Source organism: Bos javanicus, chromosome 18 (assembly GCF_032452875.1).
Source record: "Bos javanicus breed banteng chromosome 18, ARS-OSU_banteng_1.0, whole genome shotgun sequence".
Lineage (NCBI taxonomy): Eukaryota > Metazoa > Chordata > Mammalia > Artiodactyla > Bovidae > Bos > Bos javanicus.
This window is the reverse complement of record NC_083885.1, coordinates 1,702,138-1,728,605: the sequence shown is the minus strand read 5'-3', so window position 1 is coordinate 1,728,605 and position 26,468 is coordinate 1,702,138. Positions and strand designations below refer to the sequence as shown.

Here is a 26,468-nt window from a genome sequence, read left to right as displayed (position 1 = left end):
GCAGCACAGGGGCTGTGGCCCGGCCCAGAGGTCACAGGCAAGCAGCCTTTTCTGCCTCCTTCTCACCTTCCCTCCTAAGTGGCTGCCAGGGCGACCCTAACACCCATCAGGTACTGGTGGCCAGCAGAGGCCAGGCCAACAAAGCACAGTACAGGTCCTGGGCCTTTCTGAGTCCCAGCAGCCAGAGGCACTCCAGCTGAGGGAATAAAACCCACACCTAACCCTGATGCTGCCCCTGCCCCCCAGGGCACCCTGAGCGCTGAGTGTCCCCTCCTGAGGATCACCCAGCGGCATGAGCAGCTGGGGCAGCACCCAGCCCTCCCTGCTGCTGTCCGGGGAGGGGGGCATGGTGCACAGGAGCTGGGCCTTGGCCTGGGGGCTCCAGCCCCTCTGAATGGCCTGGGGCAGGCAGAAAGCCCATCGGGGACCACACGTCCAGCCTCTGGACAGATCAGGTCAGGTGGGGGAGGGGTGGTGCCCCAGGCCCTGCAGGACAGAAGGCACATGGGCATCTCAAGGCTGCCTGTGTCCACCGCAAGGGTAAAGGCCTGAGTCCTCTTGTGGGCGTGAGGCACCCAGCCTGCCGAGGGGCTTGCACAGCCTGGGAGGGAATTCTAGACGCACAGGGCATCTGGTGCAAGCTGGGTGCGCTCCATTCAGCGTAAATCTCAGTGGCTCTGCTTGTTTCCATGGCGACCTGACAAGTGAAATTTTCCATCTCGGATGCCAAATGCCTGTGGATGAGGCAAAGCCTCCAAGGGTTACCAAATATAGACATGACCCAACAGGCTCCGGGGGCCGGGCCAGCAGTGGGTTCAGGGTGGGGGTCTGGATGCCCCTGGAGGCTGGCATGCAGGGCCTCTCCGGGCAGCCAGCCTGGGACCTGTGCTGCCTGTGGATGGGTCGAGAGCAGGGTGGCCACGGTGCGCCCTTGTCTCCCACCCCACCCGGCGATGGGGAGGGTCCGCGGCAACCGGGGACACGCTGTGGCCCAGGGCTGTCTCTCTGCTGCACGTAGGGGGAGGGCTGTCTGTGCCTGGGAGGGACCCCCTGCGGCCCTTCCACCACATGCCCCAGGCGACACAGTCTCCAAAACGGGACACGAATTCCTCACCCTGCACTTTCTGTTTGGGTCACTCCAGCACCTGCTCAAACTTTTTAATAAACTCAACCCAACTACCTACCACCTTGTGAACAGGGCCAGGTCTCCTCTGATGTGGAAACGGGAGGCCTACAGACAAGAGGCCGTGAGGCGAACAGTGTCCGCAGTGACAGGAGGTGTGAGGGGGAGGTCAGGGAGGGCCCAGGTCACCCCTTTCGTGCCCCGATGCGCTAGGCCGTGTCCCCGAGCTGGGCACTCACTCGGTCTGCAGCAGCTCAGGGTTGGGCACGCACTGCAGCCGGTGTGACAGCAGCTGGAAAGCACTGCTCTGCGGCAGCAGCATGAGCAGGCCGTACAGGGCCTTGATCAGGTACGGGTTGCTCTTCACGTCCAGCAGCTGCAGGCGCAGGTCTGCGGGAGGGCAGAGGCAGGGGTCAAGGAGGGCGGAGGGCAGGGGTCGGGGAGGGCGGAGGCGGGGGTCAGGGAGGGCGGAGGGTCGGGGTCAGGGAGGGCGGAGGGCAAGGCGGAGGGCGGAGGTGGGGGTCAGGATGGCTCTGATGGCACTGCAGCCTGGCCAGGAGGGCCAGCGGGGTGGCTGGGCTCCTCGCAGCCTGCCCCCTCCAGCGGCGTCTGAGCCGTCCCGTGATCACACGAGATCAGCCTCCCCTGCCGTCCAACCTTCCCGACAGTTACCTCAGCCTGGTGACCCCAGCCAGCCGCCGGGCCTTGCACACACCCACCGTTCCCTGGCACTGAGGGGCCCCAGCCGGAGCATGACAGATCCCTGGGCCCGCTCCACACATGGGCACAGAGCGCTGTAAACAGGGTGAGCCAGAGAGAGGCTGGGCAGGGGCAGCTTTAAGGGAGGGCAGGGTGGGAAGTTCTTTGCTGTGTGACTGAACACACTGAGCCAGGAGCGTCTGGTGGACACTTTTGGACATCGGCCTCAGATACCAGCCCTGCCCACACTGTGCCAGATGGGAGGGATGCACCTGGGCCCTGCCCAGCATGGTCCCAAGTAGATGGGACCACTCGGCTCTCCTGAGCCCTTCCAGGGAATCACTCGTTTCTTTCTTGTGTCTAAGGCCCCATCTTGAGAATCTTTGGTGGAGGACAAGCTACATAGCCCTGAAGAGGCCATGTCACCCAGGAGCTCCACGCGGGCCTTGGGGCGGGCTGCGGCAGGAGGCAGGGGTCTCAAGCAGCAGCCCCTCCCCTCACCCCAGGCCCAGCGGCGCTGGTTCCAAACCCCGTCCCTGCTCTGGCCCTGGGTGAGCTGGGCTGGGGGCCAAGCTAGTCACCACAGGGCTCGAGGCCACCGAGGGTGTGAACGGGGCTAGGCAGGGCCAGCTGTGGACCACTCTGCTGTGGTCCCCGCATGAAAGCCCTGGGCCTGGAGAGACGTTTGCGGCTTCTCTTAGGGTTGGGCTGGACCTGCCGTCAGGGGAGCACAAGCCAGGCTACTCCGGAAGACCTCTGAGAAAGTGAAATGTCAGTCCAGGGACCGTCTGGGGTACGCTCTGACGCCCTCCGCTGGGAACAGGGTCTCCCTCCTGCTCATGGGCCTGTCACCATGATGGTGGCTGTGCGGAGAAGCTGCCTTCTCTTTGGATGGGGGGGCAGCCCACGGCCCCTGAGTCGCCTTTGGGCTCCAGGGCTTGGCCTGGGTAGGCCAGGGGTGCTGCCCAAGCAAGGGGCCTGGGTGCTGGGCTCAGGAGGAAGCTGGCTGTCAGCAGGGCTGCCGCCCGGCTTCATTTCCACACCGTAAGCACACGGGCTGCGTTCAGAGCCACCTGCTTTGGGGAGCAGGCACTGGATGAGGTAAGGCGCCAAGAGCTGCACTCGGCTCGGCCAGCCGCCCCCCCGCACACTTAGCCCAGGTGTTACACTCAGCGCCTGCCGTCAGCTCCTGGCGGATGCCAGGTCTGCTCTGTAGGGACGAGAGGCTGGCTCCTAGGCGCTTGGGAAAGCACCCCTGATGGCCGCCCCGCCTGCCCCAGGTGGGTTTTGCCAGCGCATAGGCAGGTTCTGATGCCCTGTTCCAGCCTGCCGCCTGAGCCCCGTCCTCCCATTCTCACACTCCTGATGTTCCAGAAGCGCCCCTGGGTGCCTGCCTGCCCCCCTTCCCTCCCCAGGGGCAGAGAGCCGCTCTCCGAGTCTGGCTCTACAGCCTCCCAGCAGGACGGCGCACGCTCACATGTGAAGATGGGGCACTCGATCAACTGCACCAGCTTGTCCACCTCCGTGAGGAAATCCACGGTGACCTCCAGGTCCCCGCTGGGAGGGTGGTCAAGGAAGCCTCATTGCTGGCCAGGGCAGCCTGCCTGCCTGAGGGGCTAGGGTGGGGGCGTTGGGGGCAGCCTGCTCTCTGAGGACCTGGGCTGGGGGTGCGGGGGCCCCGGGGCAGCCCGCTCTCTTGAGGAGCTGGGCTGGGGGCATTGGGGGCAGCCTGCTCTCTAGGGGGCTGGGCTGGGGGCGCAGAGGCGCTGGCCCAGGGCTGGCCTGGCTGCACCGAACATGCAGCCCCTGCCCCAGGCCCTGGCTCCTGGGCTCAGGCCATGTTTCCGCCTGAGCAGCATTGGGACACAAAGCACAGCCTCAGCAGCCTGTTCCCTCTGCCTTTCTGCCCCTCTAGACCGAGCCAGCAGGGCAGCCCCGTGCTTCCTCTGCTCCTCTCCTCTGCGCCCACCAGGCCCTGAGGGCTCTTATCTCGGGCCTGCAGCCCACGGGGGGCTGGGGCAGGCAGGGCCCCGTTCCCGCCTGAGTGACCGAGGGCAGACGGAGGTGTGATGGCGCGTGGGCGCCTCAGGGAGTCAGGCAAGGCCGCGGCGGACCATCAGCGGAGGTGCCGCAGGGCCCCTCTTTGCTTAGCCCAGCTCTCCGCCCCTCAGAGGAGGCGGCCAATTCTGCCTCCTACGTAGCTGTGTGATCCAGGTCAGACACCATGCAGAGAAAGCTGGTTTGCTTCACAGTGTTCCAAACAAAACCTGACCGTGGATGCCTTCCTCTGAGACAGGCCCCGACAGGCTCTGGGGCCCTCCCTCGTCCCGAGGCCCCACGGCTGCTCCGCTTCTCCCGGGCACGTCCTCTACGAGGCTCGGCGGCCCCCGAAGGCCCCTGGGCTCAACTCCTCCTGCCGTCCAACTGCCCCGTCCCTGCGCCAGCACTGGGCTGAGGACACCCTGCCTCTCTCCCGGCGCACCCTCACGTAAGCACGCACCCTTCCCGACCTCCGGTTCGCGAGATGACCCCGGTTCCTCAGCTGCGTCCCTCACTGGGCCTCACGGGCCTTAAAGCCACAGGCCCGGAGGGGAGCCTTGGAGGGGAGTCCTCTAGGACCGGCCTCCATCGCCCGAGGCTGGGTGGCAGGATGGTGAGCGAAGGATACAACTTCTGGATGAGGTCGTAGGCGTGCCGGTAGTTCTGGGTGAGGAAGCAGAGGGACACCGTGGTGACGGGGTTGTGGCACCAGGAGCGGTACAGGCAGCAGAACAGGTTCCGGCTCTCCTGCGGGGTGAGGGGGTGTGCGCTGTCAACAGAGCCCACCCGGGCCCCGCCCCCTGACCCCCCGCCGCGGGCCACGCCCCCGAGCCGTGCCTCCTCCCCTGCCCCCACCGGGCCCCGCCCCTGACCCCCGCCGCGCCCCCTCCTCCCCGCCGCAGGCGCCTCGCGGGGCACTAGGGGCCGGCTCGGCCTCGGGGCTGTTTGGCAGCCCAGCCGGAAGGAGCCGTCACAAAGGAAACGCTGACAGCTCCTCCTCAGACCCTGTCATTACTCTCGCGCACAGAGCCACGTGCTGTGGCTGCGAGGGCCTGCCGGCAGCGAGCCTGGCCTGGGCGCTGGCGCTCCCAACTCGGCAGATAACAGCAGTCACCCTCCCGGCCCTCCACGGCAGGGCCTAGGGGTCCGTGAGGGCGCTGGGTGCGGGCGGGGAGGAAGCCTGCTCAGGGCCCTGCCTCCTCTCCTGGGCAGCACCTTCCTATCATCCTCAAAGCCACCTCTTCCTTCCTCTGCAGCTCACCTTGCACTTGAAACCACGCCTGGAGCTGAGCCCACCCTAGGGAGCGCCCCTGCCCTGAGGAACATCCTACAGGAGGGAGGCAGGGGCGTGGCCTGGCTCATTCCCAGAGGCCAGGCCCCAAGGCCCCCAGGCACAGGCCTGGCCGTCCTGGAGACCCCAGAGACGGCCAGTGCAGCGTCTGAGCTGGGAGGATGATGAGCACAGCCCAGATGGAAGCCCCAGAGCCGCCAGGCCAGCCTGTCCTGTATGACAGCCAACCCCAGGGACCCTCCGCAGCTCAGTCTGAGTGAGGCCTTTGACCCACATCCCCCAGAGCGGTTTGGCAGAATGGTGAGCGCCTCCCTGCTCTCTCTGACCAGCCCTGGTGGGTCCTCACTCAAAACTCCTGGGCCAGACAGCACCATGACACCCTGGCTGACACAGACATGTCCCTCTGAGGGAGAGGGGGGCCCAGGCTAAGGAGGAGGGTCAGGGGAGCAGTGACACCCGACCGTGGCGGGGTTGTATTCACAGGCCCGACCCTGACCAGCTGGCACAGCCCAGTAAGCACGATTCAACCAGGCCTGCAATGGGGGCTCAGAACCGAGCTGCTCTGTGTGCACAGGGCAGTGCCAGGTTGGGGTGGGGTGTCAGGGAGGGCACATGGACCCCGGAGCAGGGTCCCCAGTCTTCTGTGGGCAGAGCCCTTCATGGCGGGCTGCTCCAAGGAAACTCACGCCCGTGGCTAGCACTCACATACAGCCCACCCAAAGGGACCTGTATTTGACACTGGACCAGGAGGCCTCGGGTCACATCCTTGTCTCCTCCCCGCCAATCTCTGGGGACCGAGGGGCAGGCTGGCACGGCCGTGCCCCGTGCACACACGAACGACGCTGGCTGGAGCTTGCGGGTGAGGAGTACCGGGGTCTTTAGGTCCTTGAGCTGGTTTCGCAGCTGGAAGAGCTCAGTGGAGGTCAGCAGGATGGTGTTGAGGGTGTGGACCATGGTTGAGGCGAACGTGAGGTCCTCCTCCCGGAGCAAGATGTCCGCCATCGAGTGGAAGATGCTCTCCGCGTGCAACAGGAGGCAGAGCTGCCTGGGGGAGGGGCGAGGGGTGAGGGGGAAGATGCTCTCCATGTGCAGCAGGAGGCAGAGCCTTCTGGACCTGTGGCAGGACCCCCGGCTCCTGGGCCTCTGGGGGGCCCAAGGGGGCCACTCATAGTGGAGCTGGATCCATGGCTCCCGGGCACTCCAGAGTCCCACAGGCTGTGTTTATCCCTCCACCCCAGGCCAGAATGTGAAATCCCAAGAAAGACAGCTTGGGGGATAAGGCTCGGGCTTTCTGGGAAGGAGTCTCCATTTTATAAAAGGGAAAACTGGGAACCCAGAGAACAGAGGAAGAAAGCAGTTTCCCCTGGGTCTCTGGACCAAGGTGATGTCAACAGTGACACCAGGTCTCAAGGACAGGGCTCGGGGAAGCCTATCGACCTCCCTGGTTTGCCAGCTGCCCACAGAAGCCTGGCCTTGCCGGGACAAGCAGGCCTTTCTGTCGGGAGTCTAGGAATCTCAAGGCCTCTGGAAGCGAGAAAAGCAAACCCAGGAGTTGGCAAAGGCTGGTAAGAAGGGTGGGGTGTGGCCCCTGAGCCCTGCCTGTTGGGGGCCGGTGCCAGCATGGCGCCCCCTTTCCTGTCTCTCATCCGGGGTCAGTGTCTGTTTGCCTGACTCCTGGTCTTTTCTCAGGCCTCAGGCTTGTGTGAACAGGGGTCTGAGGCCTCAAAGGTGCTGAACAAAATATGCCCCACTTGGAGCCAATGAGCCTCTAACATCTCTGCTTCTGGCTACTGAACATACACTAAACTCAGCATTATTAGGGTCTGGCTTCCTGCTTCCTTCCGAATACCAGCCACGCCCTGGGGCCAGACTGGAGAAGATTCTTCTCCACCCCTGGCTCCAGAAAAATCCCAGAGCATTTGGTAACAGAGAGGCCAAACCACGAAGCGTAAAGAGCAGGCAGGCTGTCTCCAGCCTAGGCCCAGCTGGAACCAGCAGGCTGGGGCCAGAAACCACCAAAGAAATGGAAACAAAGCTGTTGGGGGGACGGGCCAGAGGTGGGACAGGGAGGGCTCCGCCATCGTGGGGGCAGGTGGGGCGGGTGGAGGATGGGCCATGGCCCCGAACCTAGTGCTCCTGATTCCTGACCAGCTGTGTGACCCAGTGTGTCTGTGGACAATTTCTCCACCTTCTAATTGGGGGTGACGTCTACCTGCACTGTTGGGGCGATTTGGGGGGCAGCTACCCAGACTCCTGACAGCCTGTGTGACATGTGGTGCGTGGCGGACGGGACCCCTGGTCGGGTCCCGCGTTGGTACCACGGGTGGCCCTTTGGCAGAGCACTGACAGCGCTTCTGTCCCCTCGGGGCCCCCCCAGCCCGAGATGGGCCCCTCTCCAGGGCCGTGGGAGAGAAGCAGGATAGGAGGGCAGGCCGGGAGGAAGGAGTGCTTTCTGACAAATGGTCACAAGTGACCGTTGCCCGCAGCTGCCGCCGTCTCCATGACGGGGGCCGACAGCTGAGGCTGCTGCCAGGCAGCGCTCCCCAGGGACCACGGGCCCGGGGGGGCCTGTGGCAGCCAGAGGATGGCCAGGGCAGGTGCAGAGAGACCGGTGAGGGGGTGGCGAGGAGCGGAGGCAGGCACCACGGCCTCCTGGCATCCCTAAGAAGCTGCGAGCGCAAGGAGGCCTCAGAAGGTCAGGACAGCAGAGCGCTGAGTACATCTGTGTCACCACCACGCCCTCCTCCTTGGGGCTTTCGGTCGCCTTCGGCTCCCTTTCTGGCTGGCACCCTTGGTGGCCGTGTCTGGCCCCGCGGAAGTCTTCAAAGCTGTTTCTAGATGAGCGGCTCCCACACACGCCTCTCAAGCCCTGGTGGCCTCTGGATGGGCAGCGCTCGCCTGGTGGCTGCCCTGCCCGCTTGACCAACAGGCCCTTCAGGCTTGGCGGGGCCACAGCACACCTCTTAGTTTCCCCCTCGACTCAGGCCCCCAGCCTTCAGGGGACATCACTGCCCATGCAGCTGCTGCAGCCCAAACCATGGAGTCCTCCGTGACCCTCAGGGGCCCTCTCACCAGGGCTCTGCCTTCAGCGCACGCCTGCCTCCTGGCCCGTCTCAGCCATCCTGCCTGGGGCCACCGCTCAGCCCTCTCTTGCCTGCTCAATTCCAAGCCACCTTCTAATCAGACTCCCTGCTTCTTTTTTCACCCTCCGTGCCACTACTGGGGTGCTTCTTAAAAAGTGCTAAATTATGGACCTCCCTGGTGCTGCAGTGAATAAGAATCTGCCTGCCGATGCAGGGGCACAGGTTCAATCCCCAGTCCGGGAAGATTCCACATGCCGCAGAACAGCTAGGCCCGTGCGCCACAACTACCAAAGCCAGCACGCTCTAGCACCCTCAAGACACAAGTGCCCCTGGGTGGCAACTTCTGAAGTCTGTGCACCAAGAGTCTGCTCCACAGTAAGTGAAGCCATCGCTATGAGAAGCCTGCACACTGCAACTGGAGACTAGCCCCGTTCTCTGCAACTAGAGAAGACCTGCATGCAGCAACGGAGACCCAGCATGGCCAAAAATAAGGGGCCATTCCTCACAAAACCTGAGTTTGTGGTGTGACCCGCACAGGCGGCCCAGCCTCCCTGGCCCGGCCCCAGGCTCCCCCCGTGGGATCTGCTGAGCCGGCACCCCACGCACGCAGAGGGGCCTGGCCACACCGGCAGGGGAGGAGGGGCGGCTTCAGACCCAGGGACCAAGCTCCCTTCCCCACTCTGCCTCCTAGGAGCCCGTAGTGAGCGGGCCCGGCAGATGGCGGCCTCACAGGGCTGCTGCGTCATCACTGCTCCGTGGAGCCCCCGCCTGCTTGTGCTGCCTGCCGGGCCCTCAAGCAGAGCATCAATAATGAAACACAGCTTGCGAGCATTAAACATTTGCCCATATTTTTTAATACCCACATTAACGTGCTATTCATGTGAGACAATAGCTTGGAAAATACTTGGGGACAAGGCAGAGAGGTGGGGTAGGAGGGAGCCTGGGTGGGGTCTGGGAGGCCACAACCTGGAGGCCCCCTTAGGCCCGAGGAGAGCAGGGGTCCACCTGCACTTGCCCCGGGGCGGCCCGCACTTGCCCTGGGGCGGCCTGCAGCGCGCACTCTGCCCTCTCTCCTCCAGCCGCCCGCTGCGGCATGGACCACTGTCCCGTGCTTCCAGGTCCGAGTTCCCGTGGGGACCCTGTGTCACTCACAGGAGCTCTCAGGGGAGCACCCTACCTTCCGTCGGCTCTGAAACCCCTGGACACAAGAGGGACCGCCACTTTCCCTAAAGCACAGAGAGGGGCGGCCTCAAAAGGCCAAGCCGGACACTGGGCTGGGAAGGCTCAGGACCAGAGCTCGCCCGCCGGGGCCACACCACGCTTGCCGGGCTAGTGTGAGCCTTCTCACTGTCCCCCAACCACAAACACCGGCCAAGCACCTGCCAGACTGTGCCCCTGAACGGCCCCAGCCATGGTGGGAGGTGCTGCCCTTGGTCCAGCCTGGAGCCCACCTACAGCCCCTGCTTCAGGTGACCATGGGCCAGAGTGGGCAGGAGGAAGACCTCAACCGGCCTGGCAGGGCCTGGAGAGGGCAGGTCGCGCCCCGAGGCCGCGGGTCCTCGCTCTGTCCTGGTGTGGGAAGATCCCATGCGCCGCTTCTTCTCCAGGAACCAGGACCAAGCTGGGCAAGGCCAAGCCCTGGTGTGGGGACCAAGACCCTTCCCTGCCGGGCCGTGTGCAGAGAACGTGAGAAGAGGCCCTGCTCTTCCGGGCTCATCCTGCGGGCCTGGGGGCGGTGCATGGGGCAGGGTGCCTGGGGGAGGCCGTCTTGGTAGTGGGGGTGCTGAAGGAGGGGGCCCAGTCCTTTTGGGATAGAGGGGGCCGGGGGCAGGCATGGGCTGGCACAGAGGAGGGGGGCATGGACGGTGGGGACAGCTGGGGGCCAGGCCCATGTGGAGGGGCAGGGGACCAGAGTAGCTCTTGGGGGGCAGGGGCCTGAGCATGGGCACTTTTCCTGGGGGAAGCATCCTGCTGCTTTTCCTGCTGGGAAATCTGAAGTCAGCCATGTGGCTTTGGGAGAAGACGGGAGACTTCTTCCCATGACCCCACTCCCCTATACCCTCCAAAAACAGGACCAGCGAAGTCACACTCCCCCACCCATGCTGTCAGCCAAGCCTTCCCAGGTCCCCGGGCTCCCTTCTGGTCTCCCTGGCGCCTGTCGCCAAGTCAGGGCATGTCGACGCCCCCGGCACCCAGCCCTGCCGGTTCTAACACCAAGCCTATTGCCCAGAGCTAGCTGGGAAGTGAAGTGAGCTCATCCTTTCTCGAGGGGCGCTGGGGGCGGCTGCCCGGCCCTCCCCTCCCTACTCCTTGCTCAGGCCTGGCTTTTTGTAGAAAAGCTGAAGCAGGCAATATGTTTGATCCATGAAGAGAGGGTGCTTTGTTTGGGGCCAGCTGGTGGGCACAACTCATCCCACTGGCGAGTCAGCCCGGTTACCGGTTGGGGGACGTGGAACTGGCATCAGGTGGATTCAAGAGAAGTTTAAGGGGAAATGGAGGCTGGAAGGCTTTCCCACTCTTGACTGTCCCGAGTCACTAGCTACCCCCACTAACGGGATGGCCACCAGCACAGGGCACCGAATAGCTGGCCTGGAGGGGAGACTCTGGACTCACCCCACTTGAGCAGAAGGGGACACTGCTGCTGAGATGGGCATAATCGCGGGGGCTGCCTCCCGCTCCCCCAGCCTTCCCCAGTCACTACTAATACAGTCTGTTCCTGCTTCAACCCTCGTTCGCCTCCCTGCTCACTGCCCCACGACGAAGAGAGAACTCAAAACGAGCCTCAGCTGCCAGGTCCTCGGCCCAGCGGGTGGCCGCCACTCCCCAGGGCCCCTGCCCCCCGAGGAGTCAGGGGACCAGTGCTTCCCAGGCCCTCCAGACCTCGAGGAGTCGTGCTGTGTTAGTGCCACACGGGGGACAGGCGACGCCAGTGACTTCGTTCGGTGCCTCCTGTCTGGCTGGGCCCAACCAATGGTGTCCGACGCGGGCAGGTCTGTCCGCTGTGTCTGAGGCTGCCCTGAATGCTCACGGAGGCATCCTCTGCGTCCTCCGCCAGTGCTGCCCGCCAGGTCCGTCACGCCTCCGTCTCCAGCCGGCCATCCAGCCCACCCGGCACCCCGTGAGGGGCTGGGCTGGGGGACCGCCCCCATGAGCTTGGCTCTTCAGGGGGTGGTGTGGCCTGTGGTGGGCGGGTGGGGGCGGGGGGGGGGGCGCGTTGGGCTGCGGGAGGTGAGCGGGCAGGCGTCCTGAGTCAGGCTCCCTGCGAGGCTGCACGTGGAGCCCACCTTGGAGGAGCACTCAGGGCTGGCCAGTGGGCTTCAGGCAGACTGTCTCCCCAGAGCACCCGCCTTCTCCCTCTAGCCTGGGTCCCCCTCTGATCTCCATCCCCAGCTGCTAGCACCCTGCACGGAGGGCCGGGTCCTCACTTCCTCTCCCTTTTGGCCCTAGGTCGTGTCCATGGCCCCTCGGCCCCAAGGCCAACGAAACAGGCTTTTGCCAGGAGCCCCACAGCCGTAACTCTGAAGCGCGGCCTAATGTCGAGCACAGGGAACTCGGGGCCCAGAGTCATTCCCACAGGAAAGGGCCCTCCCGCCTGGTCCCTGCCCCTTGTTCCGACAGCTGGGATCCTTTAGGAATTTAAAGAGAAAGTGGCTCTCAGGTCGCTGAGACATTCAGATGGGGGAGGAGGCCATGGGCTCCCTTCTGAAGTTTAGAGAGCTCCCTGCCTCCTCCCCTACAGCCCCCGGCTTCTCTTCCCTTCCAGCTCTTTGCTTCCCAAGTATGAAAGTTGTAAATCTGTTTTATTTATTTCAATCAATCCTCAGCAGTGTGCCCCTCAGGGCAGAGGCAGCCATGGTAACCCTGCCAACTCATGCCTTAAAAATTCATCGTGTCTAATGCAGCCAATGTGTCTGATACACTGAGAAGTTTTTTTGGGGGGGTGTGTGGTGGGAGGAGAGGGTATGAGGACTTGTTTTTCTGGGTCTTGCTGGGAGTCGGTGCAGCAGAGGTGGAGAGAGGCAGATGGGGAGAGGCAGAGGGATGGGAAGGAAGGGGCTTTGGCCCACCCAGCTCGTTTGACCCTGTTCCAGAGGGTGTGGCAGGCTCTGGGGGCAGATGCCTGAATGGGGCTCATCCAGGGACCTTCTGAGAAGGCCTCCTTAGGGCAGGAGGGGCTGAGAAAACCAAGTGGTCTCCTGGAAGCGCCCAGGGCCTCTCTGGAAGCTCGGGGTTTGCTCCAGGGACCACAGAGAGAGGGGGCAGAGCGGGGAGAAGTCTGTTTGTCACTCAGTCATGTCCAACTCTTGCACACCCATGGACTGCAGCCTGCCAGGCTCCTCTGTCCATGGGATTCTCCAGGCAAGAATATCGGAGTGGGTTGCCATTTCCTTCTCCAGGGGATCTTCCCAACCCAGGAATCGAACCCAGGTCCCCCGCATTGCACGTAGATTTTTTACCAACTGAGCTATGAGGGAAGCCCGGGAGAGGTGACCCCTATTCCCTCCTTCCTGCCCATCCCCAGGAGAGCAGCCAGTGCCACACGACCCACTGGCCTGTGTTTCCCATGTGCCGCAGCAGCCTGCTCAAGCCAGGCCCCCATGTGCTCTAAGCGCCTCTGGCCCCCGACAGGCCTGTGCCGGACCCCTCCCCTGCCCGCCCGGCCTGTCCCAACATCTGCCTGCACCCCCAGGGCGCCGGGCCCCTGCCACTCCCTGAAGACGTCTCCTTTCTTGACCTCAGCTTCCTGAGGGAAGAAGCCCCATCGGGCGGGGCCGCTGGGGGCAATGGGGAGATGGATACTTGTGGGCCAGAAATTAACTGACAGGAGGGCAGGATGGCCTGGGTCACTTTGGTGTGGCATTCAGCTGGCACTGAGAACTGCGTGCTTGGGCACCCAGGGAGTCAGGCGGGCTGTGAACCACATAGGGCTGACTTACAGACAACGTCCGAGTTTGTGTCCTAGAAAGGAGGCTGCACCTCGGTCCCACAGGGAGCTCGCCCTGAACATGGCTGGAGGCACGTCAGGTGGCAGGGGTGTGACCCCCTGCCGGAGGCTCTGGGGACACCACGGAAGGACGAGGAAGCCTCTGGGGGCTCTCTCTCCAGGCTCCAAGCCTCAAACCCTGGGAGGTGAAGCCCATGGCTTCAGAACATTTCATCTTTTGAGCCCTCCCGAGAAAAGAAAAGAAAGGGAAGGGCCGGCGTGGGAAATCCTGTGGTCTCCATGACAATCAACTGCAGCCAGCCCTTGAGAGGGGCCTGGGCTCTGCCTCTCCCATCACAGGGATTCCCTTCAAGCTGAGTCACGGCTTCCTCAGCGTTGGCCCCACAGGACAGATGTCTGTGAGTGCTTTCTCCATATTAGGCCTGTCAGGTACCTAAAGCCCCTTTCACATGGGCCAGGAGTGGCTTTAGCCGTCCTCATCTGCGGAAAACGAGGGTGAGGGCCAGAGCCTTGCTGAGGTCCTATCTGGCCGGCCCTCCCTGGTGCCCGAGTGCTTCGCTGCTGCTTCGCCATTCACCTGGCTCACCCAGGGGCTCTGATGGGCTTTTTCTGGAAGATGGGATGGTTTTGCGGGAAGGCAGAGGGCACCTTGGCTACAGGTTCACTAGGCCTTCTGATGGACTGGAGCCTGGTTTTCTCCAGAACCTTCCTGTGGCAGTTTACCAACAAACCAGCTCCTCCCACTGCACCCCACCCTTGAGCTGCCTCTGCAGGTGGTGGGCACCTAGCAGCCACATGGCCATCCCCGGCCCGCAGTGACCTGCGCCCACACCGAGTCTGCTCTGCTGGGGTGGTGGCCCGTCTCCAAGGGGTGGGGCAGGAGGCAGAGCTGGGGAGCCCAGTGGGGGTGAGGAAGGAACTCATGGGGGTGACCCCACCAGCAGGGCCCAGACCAGCTGCTGCCTGAGGTCTGGGAGGAGCAGGGGTCTCAGTCCGATGACTCCCATGCTCTGAGTCCAGGCTGAGTTGCCGGGGAAACGACCCTGAGCCCTGCAGGCCTGGGGGTCCCACGGGTGGATTGTCAAGAGAATTGCATGGAATGGTCCTCCCCTCTGAAGCCCTGCAAGCTCCTGCCCTTTTCAGGGGGCTCCCTCTGGACACATGCAGCCTCCCGCTGAGGAGGGCCCCGCCTGGAAGAGGCTGCAGGCGCCTCAAGGTCAGCGCCCATCCAGCCTGGCATACTGCTTCCTGGCCCAGACCTGGCTGCCATCCACGCCCTGCCAGTGTCTAGCCAGGCTCACGGAGGCCCTCAGAGACCAAGCGCTCCCAGAAACTGAAACCCAGGGCTGGTCCAAGCTGCACTGCCGGGCCACGGTGCAGTCGAATCCCTGACCCAGAGTTCAAGTTTCCTTCCTCCGGACAGTCAACTGGGTGTCACCTGCAGGAGAGACCTCTCCTCCTGGGCTAGGCCCTTTTTCCACCTGAGGGCTCCAGCTCCCTGTGACCAGAATGCCTAAGGCACACAGACCTCATGACATGTGCCCTTAATCGTCAGGGTCCCTTGAGGTGGAGGGGATAGGTAAGGGAAGGCGTCGCTGAATCGCTGACACTTTTCCCCTCAAACGGTGGGGGTGACCTTCCGAGCAGTGAGGCAGCAGGTAACAGAAGTGCCGGGAGTTGGGGGCCCGACGGCCTGCTCCATTGTCCCCAGGAATGGCTTTGGGCGCCCCCTGCCCCACCAGCCTTCCTGTTAGCAAGCTGCTCTGTTCACACTTTCCTCTACTCCATCCCGTTCTTCCCAAACTAGTCCTTTGCTCCAGGCTGAGGATCACTCCCTGTTGCTTGGTGAGGCGACCACAAGCACCTACAGACAGCGAGTGCCTCCTTTCCCCCTTAGTCACCCTGGGCCGGGACACAGAGGCCTGAGTGTCCCCCCACGCTGCCCCTCTCAACGCCGCCACCAGACTTGGGCCCAGCAGCCTGGTGCCCACATGGTCACCCCACCCAGGCCAGAATGTCCCCCTCCTTAAATTCTTCACCCGAACGGGCTGCCCTCGTGGTGTGGGTCCCAGGCAACCACAGTGATCCACTTGTATCTCACATTCCCATGGTGATCCTCTAAGGATGTGCCTTGAAGGGTTCCCATCTTCTCTGGCGGCAGCCTCAGTGCCCGGCCCGTGGGCGCCATACGTACCTCATGTCTCAGTGTCCTGGCCCAGCCAGAAGGTCACACAGTGACCCTCCAGAACCAGGAGGCCCTCCACGTCAGAAACAGCCCCTTACTGAGAGACCCCTGAACCTGGCTGCACACTGGAGTCACCCAAAGACTGTCCGGGACTCCAGGAGTAGGTGACGCGTACTCCCGGTTAGGACTGAGAACCGCCGCCCTGAACTGCTGCCAGCCCGGCGATGCTGCTCTCCGTGGGTAGTTGTTTCACGGCCCCGGCAAAGGGCTGCAGAGCCTGGGCCTGGCTCCGACCACTCTCCTTTTCCGACTGCTTTGGCTGCTCTCCTTCTCCAACCGCTCCCCATCCATCCAGGGCCTGCATCCTAGCTTCCCCTGACTTTCTGCTTTGTCCCCGCCTTAGGGTCCCAGGTCCTATGTGCACAGCCCTGACTTGCTCCATTGGAAGGGTGCAAGGGAGCTAAGCCCTCTGGCCTGGACAGAGTGGCCACCCTGCCCTCAGTCCCAGCCTGGCAGCCCCGGGGATGGGGTGGGGGAAGCACAGCGCTCCCCTGGGTCCCAGCCTCAGAGGCCCCGGGGGGTGGGAAGGACAGTGCTCCTCTTCCCCGCATGCACCTCCCCTGCCTTCCTGGCCACATCTGGCTTCCACAGGAGAGAACCTTCTCCAAGGAGCTAGAACCATTAGTGCCTTTCTGGCCTTCCAATCGTTCGTCTGGGAGTTTTACGGAATTTTACGATCTGAGATCATTTTCTGTAGCTCTTCACAAGTGCCCACTTAAAGGGCACTGAGATAAACGTCAGAACAGACTGGGAAGTGAAACGCTAATACCCACTGCTGGTAACAAAGAGCAAATATCAGAGCAGCCTTGGGGCTTGAGTCTCTTGGACAATGTGAAGAGATCAGAGTGAAAGGGCTGGGAGGATGGCAGGGTCACAGCCGAAGGGATGGGACAAAGAGAGCGTGGAGGGGACTGCTTCAGTTCTCTGTGGCCAAATGCAAAGGGGGTTTCTCTTCCCCCCTCCACCCGCTGTCAGGAGGCTGCAAAAATTTCTTTTGTGATCAGTCATTTTCAGGGAAATTTAAGATGCATGAAATAGGCTTTTCATCCGAATGTCCCTTTCCAGCCTACGAGATCTTTATGGGATTAACCACATGAGAATGAGAAAGGGCTCCAGACAGGACGGTGTCCTGCAGGTGCCTGAGGAGTCCCAGGTCTCGGTTACAGAAGAGACAGCCCCCTGCCTTCCCCCGCAGAGTGTGTCAGCCAAGGGGTCTGCTGGGGAACCCCCAGCACCCCCTCACCACAACACTGCCCACAGACCACGGTCTGGGCGATGGAGTTCAACCCCGAAATGGCAGCCTTGATCAGGGAGAGGTGACCCTGAGCCGGCCCGCTGCGGCCTGAAGAAGAGAGGGCAGCGTCCCGACGAGTTCGGGATCTGGATGGATTCGCTTGTCAAACGACGGCTGATGTGTCAATGAACACAGGGCAAGCGGCAGAACGACTCTGAGTCTGGAACCCTCTGCCAGAAAACCACAACTTTCACCACAGCCAAACAGAATCACACGTTTGTAAACACAAAGACAAGTTTTGGGAGGAGGTACATGAAACGGAAAGCAGAGGCTACTTGTGGGGGAGGAAGGGGTGGGGAGGGTCTCTCACATTTCACACTATTCTCCTGGGTTATTTCCATTTTTATCTTACATGGGTTAAAATGTCTTTTAAAACAACACAGAAATCACTTAGAAACCTAAACGTTTGGGGATCTTGTGGACCCCCTCGTGGAGATCTCGGAGGCGGAGCAGTGAGATTTAACAATGGAAACAAGCACAGCACAGATGAGAGGATCAACAGCCGGGAAATGGTATTTTTAGCCACGGTGGCTCTTTGCTTCAAAGGCGTAGGTTTCATATAAAACCAGGCAAACCTCCTACAGAGTCTGCCTGTTTGCAAGGAGTGATTAGCATAATACTCCTCGCATGAGAAGACGCCTGGCTCCACTCTGAGGCAGGAGTGCCTACTACGGGGTGGCTTCTCCTGAAATAGAGTCTGAGCAGAAGAGCAAAGTCTTATTAACGGAGACGAAGGCCCGGCCTCCCACCAACGCTGGAAAGCCGCCTCCACCCCAGGGCCTGGGGCTGGTGGGTGAGATGCAGCCAGGTCAGGGGAGATCTGAGACTACAGCCTCGCATGGGAGCCTCCCTCCTGTGCGGCTACTTAAGTCACGTGTGCCTCGGTAAGCACCTTCCAATTTCAAGAATGGAAGGTCTGGGGACCGCCTTTCTAGATGCCCCTTCCGAGGGGGAGGCCAGAGCCAGGTCAGGGCTGCAGAAGGCGGGGGTGCTGAGGAGACAGCCAGCAGGGGCCGGGGCCCAGGGCGCTCACGCCTGTCCAGGCCCATCCATCCTGCTTCCCTCTCTGGCCTCTCCTCCCCGAGCTGGGCTCTCCACTCTGCGGCCACTATGCTTGGCCTGTAGGTGCATCTTTGATGGCTGTCTTTCCTCTCCTAGGAGCCTCCCCGCTGGCTCAGGAACACTAAGCATGTAAAGGGATGCCTGAATGTTTCTCCAAACACCACAAAAATGAAACAGAAGCTGTGACCTTCCCAGGATCTGGGCTGGGGATGGGTATCATCGGGCAGCTGCCCTATCCCAGCAGGCCTGGCACCCCATCCTGGGGGGAGTGTGCCCTCGGACCGCGTGATGGGGCTGGGGCAGAACGCGGCAGTGCTGCTGCTACCGCAGGCACCGCTGGCAGGAGACAGGGCAGAGGACCGCAGGGGAGGGGATGGGGGCACAGTCCTTTCTGCCTCCTGCTCCCCGCAGGGTCTTCCTGCAGAGGGTCAGGGGACCGGGAAATACTCACAGGCGGGGTGCACAGCTGAAGACCTGAGAAAGCAATTACCATGCTACTTGGGGGTGCCAGGAGAAGCAGAAGGAACTGGACTGGGGTGGTGGCTCAGGCTTGAAGGGTAGGAAGGAAGTGAGGTAATCCCAGGAACCTGCCAACTGCTCAGGCCAGGGGCTACCGGCAGAGAGGGGCGGGAGGCCCCTCAGGAGTGGGCTCGAAGGAGGCAGGCCAGTCTGTCAGGAAGGGGATCAGCTCCCGTAGGAGGCAGGGAGAGGCTGACTCCTCTCTGGGGACAGATAAGGCAAGCTGGCTGAGCTCACAGACACCTGGGACTAGCTGCCTGACAGAGCCGCACGCGTCACGGCAGGGACGTGTGGGCATCAAGAAGGTCTGAGACTCAGTTCAAGTTATTTGCTCACACTGCCGGCCCCAGGACCACTGAACCTTCCAGAACGATGTAATGGCCATGTCCCTTGTAAAGCAAGCTTCCTGAGCCGCTCCTTAACCACCCTGGTGTCTGAGGAGGCCAACGGCGCAGCTGGAGATGGACAGTGAGCAATCCCATCACCGCGAGCCCTGGGCCCCACTTCCCTGCCATTCACGGAAGCGTGGGGAACGGGGCTCTGGGAACTCAGGCAGTCCCCCGGCTCGGTGCCACCCACCCCAGCGTGGCCATGTGTCGGGGTGTCTCTCAGCACTTGCGCATGCCCGCAGCAGGTGCAGAGGGCCTTCTGAGCCTGCCCGGGGCCCCATGGGGGCCCACGCTCTGGCCCTGGGCTTCTGAGCACACTTTTCCTACACAGCACCTTCTCCTACCACCTCCCCGCCATCGAGTGCCTTATTTTCCATGGCTCAGGGACTCTGCCTCTCTTTCCAGAAACTTCCCTGGACCCCTCCCTCCGTGCTGGGCACCCCTCCACCATGTGCTCCCACAGAGCATCACTGCTGCTCAAGTTTGGGGCCCCCCGGGAGGGCACTGGGACCCCGTCTCTGAGGCCTGCTCGGTGATGAGTGGAGGCTGGCACAGCAGCAGCAGCCCCTCCGGAGCGGGGCGGGGAGCTGAGGACTCTGATCCACGCTCACGGCGGGCGGGGGGGGATGCAAGCGCTTGCTCCCAGCAGTCCATTCAGAGATGAGGACTCTTGCCTGGCCTGACAGCTGTGGCCTAATTTCCAGGGCTCTACCCGGCTCCTTAATTTTACCCACTTGGTATTTTCATTCCTGAAGCGCTGGGGGATGGAGAGGGAGTGGGGTGGGGGAGGCGTGGAGAGCGGAAGGGCTGAGCGCCTGGGGCCAGCGGACTCGGGCACGGGGTGGGGGGGGGCAGTTCAGGGGGGAGCACGGGGTGAGGAGGGCCAAAGCGGTGGCTTTTTTTTTTTTTTTAATTTTCAAAAGGAAAAACAACAACAACAAAAAGCCAGCTCCCAAATCCTACCCCCTGATTTTCCTCAGTAAGCGTTTTCAACAAGGTCACAAATGCACTGGCTCTATAGATTCTTGGCTCCAAACCACATTTCAGGCAGCCTTTAAAAGCTAGTTCTTGGCGTAGCTTCAGCTGAGCCTGAGGAGAGGGAAAACTAGGGCACTTTTATGCTCCGAGAAAACATAAGATCCAGGTCGCAGCTTCTTGGCTCTGCTGGAGCTGCCGGGCACCACCTCCCCGCAGGCCCAGACCTGTGGGCCCCATCGAGCCTGCCGTTTCCTCCGGAGCAGGAGCCACGGCACCGGGGCTCATATTTCTTAGTCACTCGTCTGCTGTGTCACTGGACTGCCACCTGGGTGAAGGCAGGAGCGTGTGCCCAGGGCTGGCTCGGGGCCTGGTACGCTGAGGTCGCCCCAGGACCAGCCCCAGAAGAAGGCGTGCACCTGTGACCCTGCCGCCGCCTGGGTGAGCCTGTGCTCCTCCCTGCCCGTCCCACAATGCTCCTGCCACCACGACCCGAGGGTGCCCCCCGTGGACCACGGGGGCTGGGTCTGTAGCGGCCTAGCCCGGGCGTGGCGCAGGGCAGAGCCCGAGTCCCCTCCTGTGTGAGAGGCCTTGGTTGGCCCTCAAGGCCCCTCCTGGGTGCCAAACTGAGCCCAAGCCCAAACTGAGGTGCCCCTCGTCCCCTGAGTCATGGCCTGGGGCCACCACGCTGGGGCCTAGGTGGGGAGACAGCATGAGCGGCCTTGCTGGGGGCAGGGCTGGGTCTGAGTCAGTGACACAGCAGCACACAGCAGACAAGGCCTAGCCCCTGGCATGGTGCAGCGCTGCAAATGGGAACCACAGAAAAGGGATCAGACCATCTGGAGGCCCGACTCCTCAGGTGCCGCCCCCCGCCCACCTGCCCCCCATGGTGGTCTCCGGGAAGGTCAAAGGGACACAGACGGCTCCCCACCCGCCACGGCTGGGCAATTAGGCTGCAGGCAGAGGGGAGGGGGTCCCTTCTTCCACCGCCGCCCTGGAGGGCCCTCGGTGTCGCCTGCTTCATACACCTTTCCAGGAAGCACTGAGGCTGACCACAGAGTGAACTCCGGCTGGGTCTCCTGTCCACAGCCTGGGGTTCTGGTTCCAGAACCAATTTTCCATAAGCAGCAGCCCCTCTTCCCCGTGGGAGTGGGGCACAGGCCCAGGTCCTGAGACCCCAGCCCGGCATGGGGCTGATGGGGAGGAGAGACCTGGGCCTGAGGAGGCCCAGGGGGCTCCTGCTTCGGGCTTGCCAGTCTGTGTCCCGACTGCAACCGAGTCCCAACGGGCAGGGCGTGGGGGTGGGGACGGAGGAGGGGAGGCCGCCGGGGGGCAAGTCTTAGCCTTAGTCTGCTCAGCAGCTTTCTTGCCTACGCTTCTCTAGAAGACAAGAGACAGCGACAGTCAGCCACAGAGCACCTGCTTTCCAGGAGCCGAGCCCAAGGGAGCAGCCGCGGATGGCACTGGAGGAGCCAGGGGCTGGGAACGGGGGAGCGGGAGTGCCAGGCCCCCAGCCCCGGCTCCCTGATGGACATGCAGAGAGGGAGGGAGCTTCATCGCAAGGATCCTCACTGCCACCACCAGAACCTCCCGCACAATCACCAGGTACAAGACACTCCCCGGAGCACCGTCTCGTGGGGACACTTAACCTCCCGGGAACTGGCAGGAGACCATGGCGGCTACTATCTCCACTTTCGCACAGGAGAATGATGCTCAGCTGAGCGGCTGCAGGCCCTTTCCTCTGGAGAGCATTCCACTCCGCTCCGCCCCACCCAGGGGCCCATGACCCTGCAGGGCACAGCCAGCACATGGAGTGAGACACAGGGGCCACCTCCCTGCCACCAAGCGAGGCCAAAGCAGAGAGGCTGACCGCAGACAGGCTGAGAGGAGAGATGGCACCACGGGGAGACGCCAAGTCCCCGGGCCGTGCAGCCACGCCTCGGTCTGACTCTAAGGGCCAGGCAAGGCCCCTTGTTGTATTGGTGACTGTGAGTGCTGACAAGTGTAGTTATATCTAAGTGGCTCTAACCCAGAAGCCCTGGGGTTCAGCTGACGGGGGGGATGGAAAGAAGGTGGCCTCCGAGACCCTGTCCAGCGCGGAGCTCTAATGCCTCTGGGCTTTAGGCGGATTGTACTCGGAGTCCAGCGCGCTGGGAATGCTTACCAGACACGGGCAGCTCCATGGTTGGTTCTCACGAGCTCCTAATCCCCTGAGAAAAGCACCACAAACCGTAAAAAATGCTGAGAAGCAAAACGTGTCACCTGAACTACATTAGAAATAAAGAACTTCTGTTCATCAGAGACACTTTTAAGGGGGCGATAAGGCAAACTGCAAAGCAGGAGATAATTACAGTACACACGCTGGAGAGACTTGAATTCAGAACGTATAAAGAATTTCCACAAATCAATAAGAAACTCACCAGAAACCCAACGGGGAAATGATTTAAACAGGCTCATTGCAAAAGAGGATATCCAGAAGGCAAAAAAGTGATGAGAAGTTCTTTAGCTTCATTGGTCTTCAGGGAAATGAAAATGAAAAGCACAAGGTGAGGGGAGTCCCCTGGTGATCCACGGGTTAGGACTCTGCGCTTCCAGCGACGGGACCACTGCATTCAAGCCCTGGTTGGGGAAGTAAGAGGCTGCAAGCCAGGCAGTATGGCCAAAGCCAAACAAACGAAAGCCCACCAGGGGATACCACCACAAGCCCATCAAAACGGCTGAAGGCAAAGTGATGATCCAAGTGCTGGTGAGGACATGAGCAACAAAAGCACTCACACATCCTGGATATAAGTGGAGACCGGTGCGGCTAGGACAGTTCTCTGTCAGAGCTAAACACGTGTATGGCCCTGCTCCGGCAAACCCCAGGCGCTGTCTAAGAAAAACGTGCACATGTGCCCCCAGAAGACACGGGAAGGGACGCCCAAGGCAGCATTATCCACAGCAGTGCCAAAGAAGACAGCCCAGATGCCCAGCTGCCCACGGCAGCAGGACGGGCAGGTGAGCCTCTGCTCTCACACAGGGGGGACGAGACAGACATGTGAACTGCTGCTATGTGGACACAGTGACTCTCACAAACACGCGGTGGGCCAAAAAAAAGCTTATAAAAGAGCACAGATTGTATGATTCTGTTTATATATAGCTCAAAAAATCAGGTTAACAACAACAAAAAACCCTCCAAAAACAAAAACAAAAAAATCAGGTACACGAATGTACAGTTAGAAGTCAGGTCAGTGCCTACTTGGGGGAGGAAGAGTAGGGAGGAGATGCGAGAGGGACCTCTGGGTGCTAGAAACGCTCTGCTTCTTGATTTCATCACTCGTTACCTGGATACAGGGACCTGGTGAAAACTAGCCAAGCTGTAGGACACTTACGATTCACATACCTTTATATGGTATGGTGTTATTTAATGAAAAATTTACATTAAAAAAAAAGGCACCGTGGAAATTGAGCCACAGAGGGAGGAGAGGCTGCCACGGTGGCCTGACCAGGAGGAGACGGACGTGCGGCACAGAAGCCAAACGTGTCATCGTCACGTGGTGAAGAAAAGAGGGCTTTGCCAGAGAGACAGCAAAATGGCAGAGAAAACAAGGCAGAACCGGGGACACAGGAGGCTCTGAGTCTGCCGATGACAAGGCTGCGGGTGCAGACGGGAGCTCCGTTATCTGGCTAGAGTGGCAGCTCTCTGGGAGAATGAAACGAGGAGGCTCAGACGGCCCCACGTTCAGGGAAGGTGGTCACGGGCGAGAGCAGGAGCTGGGGCGTTGGACTGTGACTGCAGCCCCGATGGGCGTGCGGCCAGTGGAGATGGACAAACTTCACGCCCAGGAAAGCAGCGTCGGAAGGGAAAGAGTCACAGGCATGGCTGGAGACGGATGCTTGACAGAGGGCTGGAGAAAAACGAGATGCCTCAGGACTGCACTTGAAATCTGTCTCAGCTCAGCTTCAAAGAGAGAGAGAGAGGCCAATGTAGGTGATGTGAGCAACTGTGATAAACCAGAGGAAAAACAAACGAGCTGGGAGGAGACAGGGGTTGAGACTTGTTCTTCTGAGCAAGAATCAAAACGGAGATTTAGACCAAGAAAGACAGTCAGTCCCTGAACGGAGATTTAGACCAAGAAAGGCAGTCAGTCCCTGTCCGAGAGCCAGGCAGTTCCTGTGAGATGATGTCATCTAAATACAGACCGGAAACAGGCCAGCGTGGCGGGCGGGCAGGAGTCTGGAGGCCTGGGGCCTGAGGGAGACGGGGAGGGACTTGCAGACTCATCCTCGGTCCCCTTCCGAGTGGGGACAGGCAGAGGCTGACAGCCGGGAGAGGGTGGCGAGGGGGTGGCCACAGAAGGGTTCCCTGTGGGTCAGCGATGCCTGGAGAGGCCCCATCCAGCCAGGCTGAGGAAAAGCAAGTCCAGGCTGGACGCTGGGCGGTTTTCCCCCACAGCCTCCAGCACCCAGAAGACAGCTAAGGCCCTGGGCTCCGGGCTCCACGGTGGGTGCACAGCGCCCTGGAGGTGCCCTGAGACACGGGTGAGGGGCAGGCGCAGGGGCTCCTGGGCCGCAGGTAGACTCGAGGGTGAGGGCAAAGGCCCAGCGCCCACGCTCTCCTGGGAGCCAAGCTGCCCGCTCGTAAGAAGACTCCCACTGTCCGCCTGGGACCCCATGAGCGTGCAGCTGGGCTTACAAAGCCCCCTCCCCGCGTGCTGCGCTCTGTCATGTGGGCGGGTGCCTGCCGTCTGAGCCTGCATGTGGCGCCAAGACTCCCCCAGGCCAGGGCCCTTCCGACGCATCTGCTCAGAGACGGGAGCTCTCCTTCCACGTGGAAGGGGCAGCTGGTCTGACGCCTTTTCCAAACAGCACGTGATGGAAACCCTTCAGCGTGTTTTACTGAAGATGAGTATGAGTGTGTGTGTGTGATCTCTGTGGTCACCTGCTAGAAGAATATGCTTGTGGGGAGAGGGCAGGACCACACAGGCGCCTCCCAGAGCAGCCTACTCTAGGAAAGCCAAGGTGAAAAGGCGCAGAGGCAGAGATTCCCGAGAGCTGGGCACAGTGCGCCACCGGACACTGGCCTCTGCAGCTGCTGTTCCCGGAGCTTCAGAGCACACTTAGCCCGAGGACTCCCACTCGTCTCTCCCGGCGCAGGTGCAGCCCTCCTCCAGGGAGCCGGAGGATGAAAGTGACCTCTGGGGGCCAATTCCAAACCTGCTGATATTCTGTTCAGTTGCTCCACTGTGATCCCCGGCAGCTACTTTCTAATTAACCGAGCTGTCTGGCTTCCCAAGGTCAAAGCTTTGCTAGTTTCCTGGCGTCCTGAGGTAAGGTATAAACAGATCCAGAGACAACTACAGGTTCCACAACCTCTCAAGCTTCAGAGGGAAATTCACTGTCTAGTTCCCAGCTTTTGGCTACAGTGCAGGGAGCTGACGCTTCTCAGGTGTGTGGACTACAAAGCAAGCACTTTTAACTGGAGGCTGGGATGGCCCAGCAGGTGCCGCCACCCATATGATGAGTCTCTGGAGGCCTTTTAAGGCATCCCACGCGGTGGGCACGAGGTGGCTCCAGAGTCCTTCCCCTCCACAGGCGCTCCTGGATGTGGGGCAAACCGCTGGCTCCATGGATCACATGGCCTCCCTCTGCTAAGTCCACCCGTTACCTCTAACCTCCCAGCAGCCCTGCTCAAAGCCTCCTTCGATCCCCTGCTTCCACCAGCAGCCCCCTCAAGGATCCAGGAGGACCCTTGGAATGTGGGGCCACTTCCCTCTAGAACTCCCCAGACTCCCAGAGCACACTGCACAGGGTTCTCTCTGGCCAGCACATCCTCTCCTCCCCCACACTCCTGGCTGCACCTAATTAATCCCAGCCTGACCCAGCAAGGCCCATCGCATGTGGTTTCCATACTCCAGAAGAAAAGATGTCATTTCTTACAGGGAACTCCAGTGTGCACGAGAGTGGGTTCCACATGGAGGACAGCATGCGGACTGCCTAGGGGAGGCCCTGGGTCGCAGATGGTTCTGCGAGGTGCTGGATGCTGGCATTTTGTCAAGGACGAGAGAGCAGTGGAAATGGACTGGGCTGGGCTCTCTGCGTTTTTGCCCCTTCCAGGGACGTCTTTTCACCTGCGGGCAGGGCTTTCTTGCAGGCAATCTCTGGCATGTCGGCTTGGGCCACCCTGCATTCACAAGCCCTCAGCGTCGTTCCGCTTAGGAGATGAAAGTCAGGAGCTGGCTGTGCAAAGCAGCTTCTGCCACACACTCCCTGTGCTGTCCTGCGTCTCATCTCACAGACGCATCCTGGCCCCTGGAGAGGAGTGATGGGGGAAGGCTCCAGAAGGTTCCCACAGGCAGCTGGGCAGGCTGACTGAACGCTGACAGAGAGAAGAGCTGCTCCCGAGAGGGATGGAGCGATCCCCTGGAGGAAGCCCCCAGCCCCGCTCAGTGTCCCGTCCCCTTCCCCTCGGCGGAGGACCCATCAACATGGACGACTGACGGAAGACCCCAATCCTCCTGCAGCCCGGGGAGGTGCCTCGGGACCTGTTTCTGCACACAAACTCGGGGGCGCGCGTGTCTGTCACAGCAGTTTGTTTTTACTGTGAGCAAATGACGTGATCCGTTAAAGGGGCGCGAGGGAGAGCTGAGCTGGGCCTCCCAGCAGCTTCCCTGCAGGCTGGGGGCCGTGGGAAAAGCTGCTTTCCGCACCACTCTGTGAACAGGGTCTGGCCAGGTCCCGCGATTCATCTTTCATTCACACCAGCACAATGGGCTCTGGGGGCCAACCAATGACCCCGGCAGGTAAGGTGTCACGCAGAAAGG

General features: G+C 61.6%; 1 protein-coding gene and 1 long non-coding RNA gene across 3 annotated transcripts in view; one reads left to right on the top strand and one right to left on the bottom strand.

Annotated features, from left to right (window-relative positions):
• Positions 1-26,468, bottom strand: part of VAC14 (VAC14 component of PIKFYVE complex) — a 76,498-nt gene that overhangs the window by 3,251 nt on the left and 46,779 nt on the right. Inside the window, exons 15-18 of the mRNA XM_061386681.1 lie at positions 6,024-6,198; positions 4,491-4,609; positions 3,300-3,379; positions 1,363-1,513 (exon numbers count right to left, since the gene is read on the bottom strand). Of these exons, the coding sequence (XP_061242665.1) occupies positions 1,363-1,513; positions 3,300-3,379; positions 4,491-4,609; positions 6,024-6,198 (525 nt within the window). The remainder of the gene's footprint in view (positions 1-1,362; positions 1,514-3,299; positions 3,380-4,490; positions 4,610-6,023; positions 6,199-26,468) is intronic.
• LOC133229937 (uncharacterized) lies at positions 3,526-9,098 on the top strand. Of its 2 annotated transcripts, none has more exons than XR_009730673.1 (2): positions 3,526-4,310; positions 5,119-9,098. It is a non-coding gene; the product is annotated as an uncharacterized LOC133229937 (long non-coding RNA). The 2 variants fall into 2 exon arrangements; XR_009730674.1 differs by lacking the exon at positions 3,526-4,310 and adding an exon at positions 4,761-5,006.